Source organism: Sceloporus undulatus, chromosome 5 (assembly GCF_019175285.1).
Source record: "Sceloporus undulatus isolate JIND9_A2432 ecotype Alabama chromosome 5, SceUnd_v1.1, whole genome shotgun sequence".
Classification (NCBI taxonomy): domain Eukaryota; kingdom Metazoa; phylum Chordata; class Lepidosauria; order Squamata; family Phrynosomatidae; genus Sceloporus; species Sceloporus undulatus.
In genome coordinates, this window is record NC_056526.1 from 165,665,136 (window position 1) to 165,684,884 (window position 19,749).

The window sequence follows — 19,749 nt, forward strand, 5'->3', positions numbered from 1 at the left end:
GATGATGATGATGATGATGATGATGATGATGATGATGATGATGATGATGATGATGATGGATTGTGTTTCAATTTAAATTATAGTCAGGATTTCTAAAATCACATCTATGCATATAGATTGTAATATACAGGTTTTGTGGAAATGAGCATTGTTCCTTTTAATGATTTATTTCTCCATGTTTATTGATGTACATGAGCTTACTCTGGGCCTGTAATGTCTGTGAAATGAATTGCATTTTGAGCAACAACTGCTCATTAATCTTCCAACACCCCTTCAGATGTTGGAGATCAAAGTTATCTGTCTTTAAGGTTAGAATGACTGAGCCAGCATGTTGTAGTGGTTTGCGCGTTAGACTGGGACTCTGGAGAACAGGGTTCAAATCCCCACTTGGTCATGGAAACCCACTAGGTGAATCACACTGTCGGGCTTAGAAGAAGGCAAAAGAAAACATCTTCTGAACAAATACTGCCAGGAAAACCCTGTGATAAGTTCACTTTAAGGTCACTGTAAGTCAGAAACAATTTGAAGACACACAATAACAAAGATACTAATAAATATACAAAGACTAAATTTCATGGACCTTGAGCTACTTTGGAGATTCCAGTAGAAAAGCAAAGCTATCTATAACTTTAACTGAAGAACAATACACTCCTTCTAACTGGGATAGTCATCCTCTTCCACTCAGTGCACATTTAGGATGATGCGCATGGAGGGAGGGGATACCCATCTAGCCAGCCAGTTGAATTAATTCAAACAATCAATGGGGAGACAGATGTTGCAGCTAGATCACCGTCATGGAGAGCCAGTGTGGTGTAGCGATTTGAGTGTTGGACTAGGACTCTGGGAGACCAGGGTTCAAATCCCTTCTCAACCATAGAATCCCATTGGGTGCAACTCCCTTCTGAACAAATCTTGTCAGCAATACCCTGTGACAGGGTCACCATAAGTCAGAAATGACTTGAAGGCAAACAACAGCAGTTTCATTAATGTTATGGTCATTTCCAACATGGCATCCCTCAGGTGAACCTATCATGGGGTTTTCTTGGCAAGTTTCTTCAGTGGGGGTTTGCCACAGCCATCCTCTGAGGATAAGAGAGTGTGACTTGCTCAAGGTTTACATGATACAGCTAAGATTCAAACCCTGGTTTCCAGAGTCTTAGTCTAATGCTCAAACTACTATACCACATTGGCCCTTTCTATGTTATCTCTACAAGATCATAATAGGATCATTTCAGACCTAATGGGGAGAACTGAAGCCTTATCAATAGGTCTCTGTGAGCATCAGAGATACTCAAAACTTTATGACAAAGAAAGTGACTCTCTCCAAGATATTTAGTATCAAAATATCTGAAATGCCTTAAGCTTTATTTTCCAAGGGAAATATTTTTAAAACATTTGTATCAAACTGAGTTGAATTAGCATTTCATTTCCTTCTCCCAGCCACTGCAGATAGAAAAAAACCAGAGATCTACAGAACAATCCTAACCATGTCTTCTCAAAAACAAGTCTCACTGAGTTTAATGATGCTTATTCTCAGCTATGAGTCTTGACAATAATGTTGGGAGGAAGGTGTTGATACAATCTGGAAAACAATGCCATATTTCTGAAGAACAGGAACAAAGTTTATTGAATTAAAAACCTGAAACAATTATTTAAGGTGAAGTAGACTGTATAACAGCATAATAAATGGGATAAAGTCTTAAAAGGTAGTATTTTTTTCATGTTCAAGTCATTTCCTCTTCCTGGGGAGTAGGGACAAATATTCTTAAATCATCTTCTGGCTATTTAATAGGGCAGACTGAGCCTTTTCCCCGCATTCTCTCCCATCTCTCTGGTAACTATCCGCACTCTATACCTCCTTCTTCTGGCCTTCGTTGTGCATGTGTTTTTATGTGTACATATACCTTCAAGTTGCCTGTCAGCATAGCGACCCCATGAATTTCATAGGGTTTTCTTAAGCAAGGAATACTGAGAGGTGGTTTTGCCAGTTCCTTCCCCAATATAATATACATTAAATAGTAAAAATGTGCTGAACAAATGTATCAATTACCCTCACAGCCTAAAATAGGCCCAATTTTTTTTTTAGTAACACAATAAGCATGCTATAATAGGTCAGAATGCATAACAGATCTTCCCCTTGACTTTATACAAATGGAGAAATTGGACAGCCAATCTAGCCCCATCAGAGTTCATGGAAAATGTAAAAAACAAACAAAGAGACAAAAAATGTTAGGCCTTGGTAGAGCTCTAATGATTAGACCTGCCATATTTACATGGACTATGGAGACACAAAACATACTGCATCCATAGACCTCAGTTGCCTGATCCAGACTAAACCAAAAGGCTCAAATATTCTCCTCTCAACTCAGACCCTTTCACACTACACAGTTATATAGTGATTATACAGTTATACAATGTTTCTACTGACATATTTGCATCCTGTGAAGTCTCAGGATTTGCACTTTAGGTACTCAATAGAGTTCTCTGGCACCAGATCAAGTTTGATCTTGGAAGCTAAGCAGGCTGAGGTCTCCTTAGTACTTGAAAGGGAAATGGGAATTGCTGTAGACTGTAATAATAGGAAGGCAATGAGAAGCCACCTATGAATACTAATTGCCTAAGTAAACCTATGGAATTCTTGGGGTCGCCATAAGTTGATATGCAACTTGAACACAACATACTTCACTTTTCAACTGCAAAACACAGTATTCCATGGAGTAGAACCATGCTATTTAAAGTGGAATCATAATGCTATATGTGATGTGTGAAAAGGCCCCTTTTATCTAGACTTGGTTTTTCAGTCAGATAATTGCTTGGAAAGGAACAGGACTGATGGCTCATACAGAATTCTGAATAGAGGGAACCTAACTCTCTGGGACACCAGCCCATAGGGAGCCAAAATGGCAGCTCACAAGCACATGTACATGTATCTGTAATCCAAAGGGAATCATAATATTTTTTTTTCCTCCAGAGGAAGAAATTAGATTTGAAGAGTGAAGCTGATTGGATCAAGCCAACTACTACCTCAAAACAGCCCAGAAAGAACTAAGCATGCTCACTGAGCACAGACTGGTGATGCACTGTTACAGGAGTGGGGTTGCTTAGAGAACAGGTGAAAGAAACTGATTTACATCAGAGTATCCTATTAAAACACATGGTGAGCTGACTGACTGGAACTCTAGTTACAAGCAATCCATACTGTCTTTTCTTGATGTCTTACTATACTTCCCTGCTGAATGATTTAATGTAAATATGTGGCACTGGCAACACCTTATTAAATGCCTTTCAAAAGCTCTTTCCAAAATGTGTGTGCGCGCGCACGTTCAAGTTGCCTGTTGATTTATGGCAATCCCATGAATTTTATCGGATTTTCTCAGGCAATGAATCTTCAGTGGTGGTTCCTTCCTCTGAAATAGAGCCTAACAGCATTTGTTGGCAGTTTCCCTTCCAGGCACCAGGGCTGAATTGTATGAAAATCCCTTGAATATGTCTGCAAGGAAGTCTCTAGCTTCAATCTACTAATTGCTGCACACAATCCAATTAGACCAGATTTTATGGCCACCTATCCTGTCTGTTCATGTACTTCACTATACGAGTGCTGCAAAATACTGTATTCAAACTTTTTCCTCTTATATTGTAATGCACTACAAGAATTGCTACCTATGCAAAATACCGTCGACCCCACCCCAAAAAAATGTTGCCACTGGAGATTATTTTAAACCCTATTAGCTGCTTTTCTGTGCGATTGTGATTTCTGAAAGAAAATATAAACCTACCTTGTTCCAGTGCCGTCACTCCTGCCATGATAAATGCAAGTGCATTGAGAAGGGCAAAAACTCTCCACTTCTTCAAAAAAACTCATCACGATGCATATGGCAGCAATGAGATACATGACTTCCTTGCAAGACAACTGATATATCCAAAATCTAAGACCTTTTATTCCCAGGCACTCACTCTGTGTGGTATGGTTGTGAATGTAGGCATCCATTTAGTAAGAGCAGATTACCCTGGATTAGCTGAGATCTCCAGTTACTTAACCTTCAAATGTATTCCGCAAAGGATCAGTTGAAACTATTAGTTCTTTATTGTGTCAAAGGAAGAATGCATTACCTTTAAAATGCATCCATCCTGAAGCACAACTGCTTGAACAGAAAATTAAATACTAAAATAAAATAAATACCTGCCACCAAGTGCATTTTCCAGTTAAAACTAGACAATGTGAGTAAAACACTTTAGCCTTTAATAATAAAAAAAACTCTTTTACAGTTTGAGCACTGCAAAGGACACATTTTATGCAGCAAAAAATCAGTATTAGCAGTACAATAGCTTGGATCAAAGAATGTTTTTCTGCCTTACTCAAAAAGTCAATATTTTAAAAACCTCAGATAACAGTTGGATAAAACTACCTTACAGATTCAGAGATAAACACACAAAACTTAAACAGACTGGTCTTTAATTAAATATTGTTATAATTAGCAGCAGATGGTACCAATAATCAACAGAGAGCAATAATCTTGACAAGTGCCCCCTATTAATTGGAAACTTAAACTGTTTATCCTTTGCTCTTTCTTTAAAAACTGTCAAATAGTTGGCTTTTAGCACAGACTGTTTTTCAGAAGTAATTATTTTGTCTCATAGGATTATTTCCAGTTAAAGCTAATAAGAATTATTCCGAAACAAACAAACAAAAATTAAATCACACCTTTTGTGTATGTGTGTGTGTCCATGAATGTAATTTCTTATAGGGAACAAGATAAGAATGAACATTATGAACATTTTTTAAAAAATATAACATATCTTACTATCTTATGGGTTGTGTTGGGGTTTTTTTTTTTCTCCTTTTGGCTTTCCCTGAATCTTTATTCTTTCACTCAAGAAACACATGACTCATAACCAATGAAAAGAACACAAATGCAAACTGTTCAACAGCGCTCATTGCCAAAGTCTTTTGTTTTATTATGGACACTAATGGCACAATCAGGGGTACAATAAGGGCTGGCTTTTAAAGATGAAATTCATTGGCATGCAACCCAGAGGACCCCCAAAGAAGCAGCAGAGACCATAAGACATGTGGACAGTGCCAAACAGGATCAGCATTAGCAACTGGGCCATCATAACCATATGGAAACACAGCAGGGCTGATACTGGAGAGCCCAGTAGCTTCTCATTCGTATTATTTCCCAAAGCATTTTATAATCAGGGAAAGATGGATGTTGCTACGGCCTTCAAGTCATTTCTGATTTATAATTACTTTAAGGTAAATTTAGCACAGAGTTTTATTGGCAAGATTTGTTCAGAAGGGGTTTGCCATTGCCTTCCTCTGTGACTGAATGAGTGTGACATGCCCAAGGTCACCCAGTGGGTTTTCATGGCTGAGCGGGGATTCCAGCCCTGGCCTCCAGAGCTGTTGTCCAACACTCCAACCACTACACCACATTAGTAGCTGTGCCCATTTGGTTATTTTTACCTTTAAATGTATTTTCTGTTTATACTACAAATTGGCATCTATTCCCAAGGAAATCTGCTCAGCTTCTGGCCAGCAGAAGCAAACTCCATTTTATTCCTATATTCACAATAGTGCTGTGATTTGAGTTTAAAACAGGAGAGTGCATATACATAAAGTATTTTTTATCATTGGTGGTAAAATAGTGTGAGTTTTTGCTCTAGCATAGCAGTAACATACAAGCAGCTGCAGGGCATGAAATATCTGGGGGACAGAGAGCGGAACATCAATAGGCATGCCTGTTAAAGACAAGAAGGAGGCCATTAGATCTGTAAGTGCAGGTCTTAAAATTACCCAGGTGAATCATTAGACATGCACCATCCAAAGAATAGCCAAGCATAGGATTTGGCCTACATGTTCCTTTGTTCCACTGGATGGCATGGCATCAGTGGACAGCAGGACATCCTATGCCTTGAAGAAGTTGAACAGGACTGAACCTACATTTGGTGCTTGCCACAAAGGACAGGATAACCCCCTCCAACTTTCCTCTGTCAATAAAGCAGCAAATTGGACTAGGAACTGACCCTTACATCAACACTGTCAGTGAGCCAGTGTCCTCTGCCACTCCTGAGAGTAGCATGACAATTTAGAGGGACCAGGACAAGCTATGTGGTATGTAAAACTCTGTTCTCCAACACAGGGGAATGGCCAGAGGATTCAGGAGCAATATTTTTGAGCTGCCATTTCTGCTAACCCCCACCCCACCCCCAGCATCTGTCACCTCAAGCAGATGCCTCATTCTGCTATGGCAGGGCTAACTCTGAAAGTAAGGTCTCTGATGCTTGTCTTGCAGCAGCCATTAGACATCTAGCTATGTACACAACTAACTCAGTAAGAGGCAGCGTTATTTTACAAAACACAGATCCAACATTCCTTCCAGGGTTTTCTCATGCAAAAGTTAGCAAGCAAACATAGTGGCAGTGGGTTTTTTTCCATCAGCATCCTCACGCAATGGTACTTTGAGAGATACTCATCGGTAAGACATTGTTGATCGTTATCTCCTGTCGCGTTTGACATCGGATCATTGCAAGGATGGCCCTTCGAAACCTGCAGGGCAGAGATATCTTTTTAGTGTGAACGTTTGGTAAATACTAGCTGTTTCAGAAAGCCTTTAGGTGAGATGCCCTCAATGTCTCCCTTCTCAGAGGTACAATCTCCTCTTCCTTGTCATCACTTTTGCTAATGTCCATTCAGCCACTGGTTCTCCTTAAACCTCTCATTTCCCACTTGCCCATTTTTCAATATAAAAAATCCCTTTCATCCATGCAGGATTTGTAGAGTTTTTTTTAATGGGGTCTTTGCATATAAACATGAAAGGAAAAAACATGGCCATGTTTGACACTTGGGATCATGGACCAATGCAAAGATACAAACAATTATGATGTTTTTGTTTTTAAATTATTAGTTTCTGAAGGAATCAGTTTGGGCAAGGTAAAAATGTATCTTTACTCATTTTCCGTAGTCTGCCAAAATCCATGCCTCCTTCATATTAGAGTTGCTTGTCCTTAATGCATGAGCACAGGAAAAAGAATTGAAGGGTTTTATAAATCAAAATATAAGGGCGAAATGGCATATGATATTACTCACATGTTTAGAAAGCAAGCTTAATGTGGCAGCTTTTATTTTGAAGAGGAAAAATAGCTATGGACCTACAATCTGAAACATACAATTGTGGTCCAAATTGGGACCCCTTGCTGAAAATTCCTCCCTCCAAGATGCTATTTGTTCCCCAAAGTAAACAGTTTAGGGAACACTTTTCAGCCAGTTGTGAGAGAGGTAAAGGATCTGTTCCACAGCCCCCCACTCTATCCTGTAATAGAATCACTTACTTTTTGTTTGCAATGACATAAATACATGGATTATAGAATGTAGATGACTTGGCAAATAGTGGAGCTATGATCGCCATGGCAGGAGAAATTTTCTTTGGGTCTCCAAAGGAAGACCATAAACACACAATAGAGTATGGAGACCAAGCCATTAGAAACATTAAAATCATGACAATAGACATCTGTAAAAGAGAACAAACATGTGGTAATCTCACAAAATATATGCCATTCTATAGTAGTAACTTTCTGATCTGTTCTTCATATCTTCAAACTGTCTGTTTTGGGGTTTGTCTTGCCTTTGGTTTTTTTTACTACTGGTCCTTCAAAGGCCTTTAAACAGCAATGATTCATTTCTATGAAGATTATTTAGGACTTGGGTATTAATGAAATTAGAAGTTTTTTGTACTACCATTTCGGTCAAATGGGACAATTCACCTTGCGATTCTACCCTGCGATTAAAAACTCCACCAATTTCAGATGATGATTATACTGTAGAAGAAATAGAATTGATCATCTATGCTAAACAGATTCAATTCAAATATCTGTCCAGCGAGATTTTGAAATGTATGCATAGCATTTGCTTGCTGACAAACTGAACTTAGAAAATTTGACAAATATCAAATCAGATTAAGATATTAAAACTGCAGGTATTTGCTACATTAACTTAAATATGTTTTTAAAAATAAACCTATTATTCAAGGGTTATTCATTTATATACACTTCTTCAGAGGTTTCAGGAGAATCAACAACGTATGCTAGAAACTACCTTTCTTTTGTCATAATATTTATATCACACTTGTGGACAATGTGAACATAACTGTAGCAATACTGAAGTAACACGCAATAACGTTAAACCCCATGATTGCATTCGGATTGCCATTGGATTATACTTCCATTTTCCCTTGTCTGATAGCGTCCAATGTCTTGGTGGTGTCCCATTCATGGGGTTGCCTACCTATAGAAATGTAGGTAAAATCAGTGAGACTAAAGGGAACTCCAAACGAAAACTGCTTAGACTACTCATCTAGGTCAGCTGGTGAATATTTTTATTGAAGGGATAGGGAGCCTTTGGCCTTCCAGATGTTTTGGACTTCAGACAATAGGTCCAATGCTAAAGGAGCGGTACTCTAAAACACATGAAAGACCTCTTTGACCCTATTTTGTTCTTACCTTCCATAACATACTGAGAGGGAGGGAAAGATAGAGAGAGAAACAACATTCCATATATTTTTGGGGCGCCTTGCTCAGTGTCTCAGCAGTTTTAGCATTTCAGTGTACTTCTGTCAAAATTACCATACCTTTGTTACATCTATTTGATCAGACCAATCAATGTTGATGTTTTCGAGACAACTGTTTCTGATGTAGCGCTTCATAGTTTTTGAAACGTTGTAGTAACAGTAGAACATGACCAATAAGGGAATAACAAAATTAACAGCAATTACAGACATTGTGTAAGAAACAAAGGATCTGGAAGTGAAAAATACAAACATTGTTAGAAACCTGTCTGCATTCTGGTTTCATTATGCTGTGTGTGGTGTAGTGGTTTGAGTGCTGGCTGACAACTCTGGAAACCAGGGTTGGATATCCAGCTTGGTCACGAAACCCACTGGATGACCTTGGGTAAGTCACATGCTCTTAGCCTCAGGGGAAGGCAATGGCAAACCACCTCTGAACAAATTATGCCATGAAAAACAGATTCACCTTAGGGTCGCCGTAAGTCAGAAATGACTTGAAGGCGTGCAGCAACAACAACCGTGTAAAGAAATACTTTCTTTTGTTTGTTCTAAATCTTCTGCTCTTCAGCTCCAAACGCCCCAGGGAGTGGGTGCTTATCAGCCATAGACCCAAAACCTATTCTTGACAATCTTTCCTCCCGCCCCTTCTCTCACTGTCATAATGTGGTTTCACTGACATGAGAACTGGGGCGTAATAGGCTCCTTCCCATGCTCAGTTCACCTTTTCACCCCCTACGACTGTCACCAGCCACTGTTGCTTTCCTCCTCTTTCTTCCACTATTGCTTTCCTCCTCTTTCTTTATGATTTCAGAAGGAGAACAGCCAGGGAAAACTTTTCAATGGACTCTTAGTGGAATGTGAGCCCGTGTTATGTGCCCAGCCGAACCTGTCCTTCATAATGGGCTCTCGACTCAAATACAGCAGAAGACTATGAGCATACACAACTGAAAACTTACATGTCATTTTTCCTCCAGTTTACAGTACAGGTGGCCCCAGTTGGATCTGGGGCATAGCTTGCCCAGCCAACAACAGGCATGGAGGACCAAAAAAGTGCATTGATCCAGGCAGCAAGAATCAGGATTGTGTAATTGCTTGCAGTAAGTCTACTACCTATTAAAAAATAAGCAATATTTTTTTATTTATTCTTTCCAATCACTTCTAAAATTCTGCATTGAAGAAGATACTTTTTAAAAATTGGAATAAGATGTACACGTCTATAAACATGGTAATTACCATTTCAGAAAGTGTTCATATTAGATAATATCCACACTATAACCTGTCTTCATAAAATTAACAAAATGAAATGATCTCCCTAAATCTAAGCCTTAACAAAAAAGAAAAAAAGAAAAACATATAAAATATCATCTGCCATATTATCTTGGGATAATGGGAACTGGAGTCCCCATTACATATGGAGGGTATAGACATATGTCTGCCTTAAGGCATAATATTTCCCCTGTGCTGTCATTTTTTTATATTTTGCTTTATAGACTTCCTTGTTTCCATGAGTACAACATACCTACTACCAAACCACTTTGAAAACTTTGAAACATTAATCATCATATGAATTTATAATCTAAGCAGTGTTGGGTCTGCTTAGTATTTGGACCACAGGCCACTAGTGAATCAATTAATTGCCAGGTCTAAAGGCTGAAATCTCAGGGAATTGCTATCTTTCCTTGGTCTTCTAAGCATGAAGGCATATTTCAGAGTGAACAACACTGGAAGAAGTTTGATTTGTTTGTGTTTGGGGTGAGACTAAGCCTCAAAATCCATTTCCAACCATTCCCAGAAACACAAGAACTCATCAGCTTAGTTTATGTGTGTGCTGTGTGCAATTCTATATGGAAAATAAATGCAAAATCAAGATTTACAGAATACCAGATTTAGATTTACCCAGGAAGAAAAACCCAAAGTATAACTGGGATAAATAAATAAATAAAACTTATCCTGGATTTTCTAGATGTGCAATTGAAAAACATACCTATATGTGGTTTGCAGATTGTCAGGTAACGATCAATAGCAACAACAGTAAGCAAACCAATACTTGCCATTCCAAAGAAGATATTTAAAGCAGCATAGATCTGAAATTGGGGAAAGATATCATTTAATAATATTCATTTTCTCTTATCAAGCATCATGGGACATTACACCCTGTAGTGTATAGAGCCATTTAACATTCTCTCATATAATAAACTATTAAAGAGTCAAACCAAATTTAACATTAGTAAACATATGAGATCTTAGGAAAGATCTGCTTAGGTGCTTTTAATATTTATTAAATTCTTCCTCTTAAAACATGTGCCAACCTAAGCAAAGGTAATTTTTTGGTGGCAGCAGCCCACTCAAGAGAATTCTTCTAAGAGGGGCTCTCCAGCATTTTCACACTATAGTATTTTTCAGATTAGGCAGAGACTTTTTTGAAAAACCTTTAGTCCTTATTAAATCTTTTACATTACTGTTATCCCCATCACAGCCTTTACTTTGGCTATTTTTCAGCTGTTTTTAAAATTCTGGTTTAGATTGTTGTTTTATGTGCATGCTTTTACTTTTTTATTTTTTAAAGTATAATTACAAAGAAAGAAAGAAAGAAAGAAAAGAAAAGAAAAAGGGGGAGAGATAACAGAGAATATGTATACATTAACATAAGCTGGCCGTGTTTCCAGAAACATGTTTTCTTATAGTTAACATTCATACATAGTTAACTAACCACTGAACAACAGCTGAAAGCTGTATATAGCAAGGCAGAGATAGGAGAAGCCCTTCCTTCTGTGCTTCCCAAGGCAGACACCTAGTGGCAAACCTGTTACCAGTTTTATCTTAAATTATAAACTCATACGTTTTTGCTTCCATGGAGTGGTAGCCATATCACTACGGACAATGAGCCTCCCCTGCCAATTGAAAAACTACAGATTTAATGTCCCATAACTTTTCATGGACTTCAGCCTGTTTCTCCCAGCCATTAGCTCTTTAGGTGTGCTTTCTGCACTGCTGGGATTTAATTTTTGCTGAAATAAAGGTATAGACTGCAGCATTTTACTTATGAAAACTAGGACATGTGTAGCCAAGATAACAAAAGTTGTTGATGAGGAAGAATACACAAGAAGCTACAGCAGTTTGCTTCTGATTGAGCCAACTATGCTCCCCCCCCCTCCCCGGTAAGTTAACTGAGTGCAAACTACTTTTGCACGCTGATCTCAGTTTTCAGTAACTGAACTAAGTTGGAGGGGACAAGGGAGAAAGTGGGAGAAGAGGAGAGGAACTGGGCCATTTTAAAGCCAGCAGAAAAAGTGGGATGACAGGATTAATCGGGACTGTCCCACCAAGTTGGGACAGTTGAAGCTAATGATATATGGAGTTGTTTGCATCAGCATTTGGCTCACAGGGATGAATGGCCATGTTGGTTGAGGAGTACAGGAACTGTGGCCTAAAATTCTAGGTCGATGTTTGATATCAATGGTCTATCCAGCTTACTGTTTGTTCTCATTGGCACCATCTTTCTTCAGTTTCAAACAGAGGTCTTTTACTTCTCCTGCTGCCTTAACCTATTAACTAAAAATGTGAGGATTTAAATCTGGGATTTTTTCCCCATACAAATCCTTTGCATGATTAATTATGAATTATAATTTGTTCATCCCAAACCCTGAAGTGCACATTCTCTCATGTCTATCTACCTCAGATCTTACAGTCTTTAGCTGGCCAATAGTCAGAAAGTCTGGGAGCTGAAGTCTAAAATATCCAGAGACCATAGTTTGAGAACCACTGACCACACCCCTATTGATGCAACCTAGGATCATATTGGCTTTTGTCTGTCCTGATAGTACCACTTGTGTTGAGGTGTCACCTTTGCCACTCCTGTAATATTTGACTGTTGTGATTGCACTAGGTGCTGGTATCATTCATGCTCAGAAAAAGCAGCAAACTGAAAGTACTTAATTACAGTCGAGGTTCATTCAGCTTCTGTGCACACTAGTTTGTACAGGGTTAAATACAATACATTTTGACCATTTGGTTCTAAAGTCCAAGTACCTGGCAACCTGTGTGGCCAAACTTCCAGCTTCCATGCAGGTCTGAAGCTGCAGACATTGGGTAGCCAATCCCACTCACTCCAATATCAGTGAAAGCCAAGTTTATAATAATAGCATTGGTTGCTGTTCGAAGTTCCTTGTACTTAACAAAGATGCCTAACACAACTATGTTACTAAGAAGGCTTATGACACCTGTCAAAAGACCAAAGAGAAAAAAAAAAGAATTAGTACAGTGTTGGTATGCATTTATTCACCAAAACTCACAATATAGATCTCCACACTGATACTGTTCTTTAGACGTTCCATGTTATTTACAAATGGGTTTCTAGAAAAGAAAAGAAATTGTTTACAAAACAGTGGAGCCATGAATCTGCTCTCAGATTTAAGGAGATTGTTAAAGGAGCTATCAAAGATACTGAATCTATCAGGAGAATAATATTCAGCACCTTGGATAGATCCTTTAAAGCTCAACCTTGATGCACCACTGCACCAACGTGGGAGCCACTAGCCATTTCCTGTACTAACTATCCATCCATACATGTTACAGTTTGAGTCTCCCTTACCCAAAATGTCTGTTTTGGAGATTCAGATATTATTATTATTATTATTATTATTATTATTATTATTATTATTATTATTATTTGCATATACATAATGAGATATATTGGAGTTGGGATCCAAATCTAAACATGACATTCATTTATGTTTCATATACACAGCCTGAAGACAATTTTGTACACAATATTTTAAAATAATGTTTGTATTAAACAAAGTTTGTGTACACTAAACCACGAGAAAGCAAAAGTGTCACTATCTCAGCCACCCACATGGACAATTGTGGATGTTTGGAGTATTTCAGATTCTGAAACTCTGGATATGGCTAACTCAGCCTGCCTAAATTCCAGTAACTAGATTACTAAAATGCATTCTATGTGAAATTGCTCTTTTAATCTTCAATTTGTCTTGAAATCAGTCAAAGGTGTGTGTACAGTAGCATCCACTTTTCTTTGAATGCATAAATTTGAATAGAATCCAATAGTTTAACAACTTCATCACCACACCTCCATTTACTGGGATAACAATAGCCAAGGATCACTAACACCGCACCATGTAAGATAACATCAGTAAATAAGTAACCTAGAAGAAATTATCAAGTACCAGCATGGCAGCAAAAGGGATAAGATACAGAGATAAGCCACATTTACATACACCAAGAGCTGCAGGCCAGATGGTTCTTGGGAAACAACTACTTATTGTCTGTCAGGTTTTTTCCCAAGACTATAATGTCAACAAGAAATATAGCACTCAGAAAACCCCATAATTTTACCTATACATTCATCTTATTCTTTGTCATAAGCCATTCAGACTATCAACAGAGGCCCACCTACGCATTCTCCATTCAACATTTCTTAAAACAAAACACCAGGAAACATTTTTCTTGCAAACTGAAACTTAGAAAGTAATGCATTTAAGAAAAGAAATTATCAGTGTTGTTGCTGGTGTTCTGTTTGAAAAATGAAAGCAATAATGACTTGAAATGAAGCAAAGCACTCCAGCAATAGGCCTCTAAGAAACATTACCTGCTCCTAGACAATAACAAATCTTGTATATTTTGTCCTGTTGCCAGTGCTGGTAAATGATCCTTCACTTAGAGGAAAACTGTCCACATCCAGAAAGATCTGCCTTTAAGAAAACTCCTACTCAGTTGTGTGTGCTGCACTGACAAAGAGAAATATCCTCAGAGAGCCTAAAGCATTTATAGACCTATTTCCTGAGAGGCAGACACCAGCAATATCTAGCACCATTCATACACAACTAAAGTTAAAATGTTTTCTTATGTGAGTGGAAGAACTTTTTAAAAACTGAACTAATTTTTAAACTTTTTTGAAAAAACTGAGACTAATCCAATGTACCATGGAATGAGAGGCCAGCATGGTGTCGTGGTTCAGCGTTGGACTATGACTCTGGAGACCAGGGTTTCAATCTCTGCTCAGCCATGAAAACTCACTGGGTGACTGTAGGCAGGTCACAGTCTCTCAGCCTCGTTGGAAGTCAAAGGAAAACCCCCTCTGAATAAATCTGGCCAAGAAGACCCTGTGATAAGTTTGCCTTATGGTTGCCCTAAGCCAGAAATCGCTTGAAGGCATACAACCAACACCACCATGGAGGAAGAACATGTAGCCCTCTAGATTGGGCCAGATTGCAACTCCCATCATTCTTAGCCAGCAAAGCCAACTGAGAAGCATGATATGGTCCAACAAGACCTGGAGGGCCACATGTCCCACATTCCTGCAGTGCACCTAAAAGTAGGGTTGACTTTTTTTATTTATTTTTTACAAAAAAGAGCCACTCCACCTCCAGGATGTGCAATTTTAGTTTAGCAATAAAAGGTAGATTGTAGGAAGGAAGACAACCTCTGACATTTAATTATTTTTATACAGCCATGTATACACAGATTTCTTCCAATTACAAGGTGGCTTACAGCACACATTAAAACAAAATATAAATACAGCCAGTATGTCATAGTATTTTGTTGGTGCTGGAATGTGTCTTGAAGTAATTTCTGACTGATGGCAGTCCTAACTCAAACCTATCATAGGATTTTCTTGGCAAGACTTATATTCAAAGGAGGTTTGCCATTGCTTTCCTTGGAGGCTGAGAGGATGTGACTTGCCCAAGGTCGCATACTGGATTTCCATTGTCCCATGTCTTCCTACTCTATTAATTTGTAGGAACATGTCATGAAAGAAAACTACACTACTGACCCATTCCCACCAATGCAGGAAGATTTTAATCTTCAAACATTGTTGGACTCCAAATCCCATCAGCTCCTGCCAAACTGGCCAATGGTTAAGGATGATGGGAATAATAATTGAACGTTTGAACAACCACTTCTCTCTCAGCTCTACTTCAGAAACTAATGGAAATGCTATACATGTCTGCTTTGCTGAAGTTATGTTCAGCTGAGTTCAATAGGATTTGCACCCAAGTAAATGAGTGTAGGAATGAGCTATATTATAGGCAACAAGCTATTTTAAAGTAAATAAAATAATATTAAAAAAACAACTGCCAACCCCCCCTGCCTGGCATAGTTTAAGGTAGCAGAGATTCTGTCTTGCATGCAAATGTGTCTGTGATACGTCTATCCCTGGTCTTGCCAGGATGGTGATAGTGGCAAACAGCTATGAACATCATTTAAAGTGTGAAGGACCCAACAAACATTTATCTTCTGCTCTGTCCACTGCCACTGCACAACTTCACAACTGCTCCTGCATCCATGATATGCTAGAGCAAAATATTAGCAAAAAATCAGCCCTGCTTTAAAAGAACAAATACTCGGCGATTTTGCTGTTTTGCAGTTGAAAACCCAGCGTCATCATGACTACAAGAACAAAATGGAGTTTGATTTTGCTGCCCTTATGCTGACCTGACCAGCTGCCCCTAACAAAAACATCTTAAAAGAAAGAATTCTGTAGCAAGCAAGCTACAAACCCTTCTGGACTACAACATATGCATGTCAGTCCAGGTGCTGATATAAGCTCTGTATGCCACCATCCTATTTCATGCTACTCTCTGGGTGGCCATTTTAGGAACCTGGCCTGTGGCCCCAAGGGCTAGCCATAGCTGCACCCCATTGGTCCACCCAATCATTTTCACAACATCCTATATGAAGATAAGGCTCCTCAAATCCATTGCAAGTGAGAAATACAACTGAAACAAGAACCAAAAACTTTAAGCTTATTTTTTCCTCCAGCAGTTGTATAACCTCTCATAAAATATATGGAAGACTATGTGAGGTGGGGCTAAGGTTGCCAAGTGAAACAAGGATCATAGCTCCAGTAAATTTCATAGTTGTGTAAAAGGGGATCTTTGCTGAAAAATAGGTCATTATTTGTTGATGGCTCATCATGGCTGCCAAACCTAGTCATTTGAGAATGGAGCACAGGCAGAGAGCAATGCAAAATGGGATATGATCTTTGAGATATCATGCCTTTCCAATCTTTACTCAGAGGTTTAGTAAGAGAGCATTGGTTAAGTAGTAACAAATAAATAACTTGGTAATTTGGAAATTCTTTTTTTTTTTCTGAGGAAAAATGAAAAATGAATTAGTGAATATTTTATTCTGGAATGATGAATCAAATGTTTAAGACAAGATGTTCTTATGAGTATTCCCCCTGAAATAAAAAATTCTAAAAATTATAGAACTGTTATGGAAGGCTTTTATGTAAGATATCTTTTGGTATCAGCCCATTGCAACTCCCAGTCTCAGGTTTCCTTTATCAATTCTTTTTATAGAAATGAGTGCTTTCTGTTTTCTCAATACTATGGAGGACAAGAGGAGACAGTAATTTTCTTTGTTACAGAAATGTTGATTAATTTCTTCTGGTTTTTTGCCTGCACCTCATAAACTGTCAAGACTAATAGTTCCATTTTACTGAAAAATAAACATCTTAAAAACAAATTTAATTTGTAATTATCTGGAAAAACCATAATGATTAATATACCAAACATAATAATGTGCCAAACCAAATTATATGTATTTTGTTTCTAAAGTAACAAAGTAACGTTCAATTTTAAAGGGAGTTAATATCACAATATTTTCCATGTTTTGAACTCATTTTAAAAAAACAGAAAAAATGTATTCACCCACCTACATGGCTTCAGAATTTCTGGAAATTTTACAACTCTGCTATGCAGAAGATAACTGACAGAGACTTGAGAGCCAACAATATTATTTTTTATCCCTTCAGTTGTATGGTTAGGAAAAAAGACTCCTTTGTCTACTACAAAGTAAATTACATTGCACTCAACTACTTATTTCCAAAGTATGTATTAGACTGCAGCCATAAAGTGTATGTTCAGTATTTACCAAAGAGTACGGCCCTTTAATATATTTTTACTGTCATGTCTGTTTTCTACATCTATCTACATTTAGATAAAGCTGACAGGAAGAGCCATGTTGACAGCTTTTCTATTTTTGCACTATTACATACAATGCTTCAATTCAAGTCCTAAATTCCATTTTATTTTAGGTTCTATCAATATCCATACCTGCTGTTATCAAATAAGATGCGACTATGTTGTGTTCAGTCTGGGAAAAGGCAGAATGAGGTTCATATTCACTTTCCGAAGAGTTAGCGGAATCATTCAAAAACATTGCAGGGGAAAGAAAATTGGAAAATACTTTCCAGAGCTAACCTGCAAAAGGCCATTCACCAGAGGAAATTAAAAAAACACCACCAACAGCAAGTCTTTTCAGGCAAATTCTTGCCCTACAAAATAGACTATAGAAGTTCTTCCCTGCTGAAAAGCTCCCAACAAGATTTCAACTAAAGAGCAAAGGGGTTTACATTCCCAGCCTTTGAAAGGGGGAGAGGCTTGTTAATTTAACAAAGAACAGCACAGAGCTTGTGTGTATTTTCAACAAGATGCTTATGCTTCATGGCCTTATTACCAAAGAGATTAGCAGTCACATAAACCCCACACTTTGTACTTCTAGCTTTTATCCCACCTCCCACTGTTTTCACTCTTTCATTTAATGTTGCAAAAATTTTGGCTACGTTGATTAGTTTGTATAAACTGCCATGATGGACACTGCAAGTAATCTAGCAAAAGTATACTGCTATCATCAAGATATCCTTCAGAGTGGAAAACACATCATCCCAGCCTCCATCAAAGTGCATTTACACTTTTGTTTTGTTTTTTCCATAGGGAAACCTTTGTGCATATTTGCCTTGAGATTAGAAATCCCAACTTGAAACGCCTGCCAGCTTGAAGTCTGTTTTGAGTTATTAAACCTAGATGCTACTGAAATAAATCCTGTTTACTCTGCCTCAGATTATTTTCATTTGCCCTGGGTTAAATGTTGGATAATGTACTTGGAATAATTTGCCAATATATCCTTTTTTATATATTGTCTGCCTGTTCTGTTCACACCTATCACTGTTTCTGCAATCCACTCATTTTTGCCGTTTGCTTTCCATAATTCTTTCCCCTTGTCCTCCCATTTACCCAAAAAATGTCTACCCCTGTTCCTGACCCTATTTGTAATCTCCTAATACTTTTGTTTTCCTTAGTTTTTTCATCCTCTCCTCCTCTGCACCTAGAGCCATATGGCAGGCAATAACTGCTTTTGAAAGGCTGTTACTCCCTGATCAGGAAGGGAGATAAAATTTACCTAGTACATCTCCCATGCATTGTCCACATGCAAGTACAGTAACTTGTCCAAGGTTGGTGAGGCAAAGTTTTCCCTTCTTCCCTGCAAGTATACTGGTACATCCTAATTTGGCTTCAGTCTTGTGGGCAAGGGCGGCCTGACAAAATGTTTGTTTTCAGGCAGTCAAGTGAAAAAACATGATATGGGAACTAGAGTTAAAAGGACAAATGTAATATAAATTAATTTCTGGAGGCATCACGACCTTATAATTCACTGCCACATATGTCCATGTATCTCCGATCAAGATGTCAATGCTTTTCACAGAGATGAAAGAAAGGAAATATACATGAACTGGTTTTCTACCACTTTGTTAGGATCGAGTTTTCTAACACATCCATGGAAGCATATGTTATGTCTGTATAAACCAAAGATTACAGTTACAAGAATTTGAAAGACAATGTAACAGACAAATGGAGAGCAGTATGAAACATAGCTATCATCTGAAGTCAGTTACCATCCGAAGAAAAATCACACTACCTGTATTAGGAAAGTATGTGGCAAATTATGAAATCAGTAATCCTAGATCCACAAATAAAGTGGCTGTGAAACTTGCGAAGTTCTTTTTAATGCCTAAATGAAATGCAAAATTACTAGACTGAACAAAATTAACATCTCCTTCACATTCTTCCAGTCCTTTGTAGACTAACATACTGCACTCAGACCACATTGCTCATCCAATTTAAACCATGAGAAATGTGCCATGACTCTTTTCATATTGCTTTAAATGAAAGCTAAACTCAACTTAAATCTTATACATATAAATAAATATAAGGCCTTCTTATTAAAGATATTATAAATGATACCTAACTACAACTTTAGAGGCAGCATGATATAGTGTTTTGAGTGTTGGACTACAACTCTGGAGACCAGGAATCAAATACCCATTTAGCCAAGGAAGCCCACTGGGTGACTTTGGGCAAGTCACATTCTCTCAGCCCCA

General features: G+C 38.0%; 2 protein-coding genes across 2 annotated transcripts in view; both read right to left on the reverse strand.

The window, feature by feature from the left end:
* Window positions 1–3,892, reverse strand: part of LRIT3 (leucine rich repeat, Ig-like and transmembrane domains 3) — a 16,199-nt gene extending 12,307 nt beyond the window's left edge. The window contains exon 1 of the mRNA XM_042470051.1: window positions 3,777–3,892. Within this exon, the coding sequence (XP_042325985.1) occupies window positions 3,777–3,892 (116 nt within the window). The remainder of the gene's footprint in view (window positions 1–3,776) is intronic.
* Window positions 3,893–4,243: 351 nt separating this feature from the next.
* RRH (retinal pigment epithelium-derived rhodopsin homolog) lies at window positions 4,244–17,880 on the reverse strand. The gene is made up of 7 exons (XM_042466595.1): window positions 17,645–17,880; window positions 12,594–12,784; window positions 10,549–10,648; window positions 9,521–9,674; window positions 8,628–8,796; window positions 7,333–7,511; window positions 4,244–6,550 (listed from the first exon to the last, which is right to left on the reverse strand). The coding sequence occupies exons 1-7, from the start codon at window positions 17,748–17,750 to the stop codon at window positions 6,448–6,450; spliced, it is 1,002 nt and encodes a 333-aa protein (XP_042322529.1). The 5' UTR covers window positions 17,751–17,880; the 3' UTR covers window positions 4,244–6,447.
* Between the last annotated feature and the right edge of the window lie 1,869 nt (window positions 17,881–19,749).

Coding starts and splice junctions, on each gene's coding strand:
- RRH (XM_042466595.1), bottom strand. CDS start 17,750: ATGTTTTTGAATGATTCCGCTAACTCTTCGGAAAGTGAATATGAACCT. Junction 12,785..17,644: donor ATCTTATTTGATAACAGCAG/GTATGGATATTG, acceptor GTCTTTTGACAG/GTGTCATAAGCCTTCTTAGT. Junction 8,797..9,520: donor AACTGGAGGAAAAATGACAT/GTAAGTTTTCAG, acceptor TTTCACTTCCAG/ATCCTTTGTTTCTTACACAA.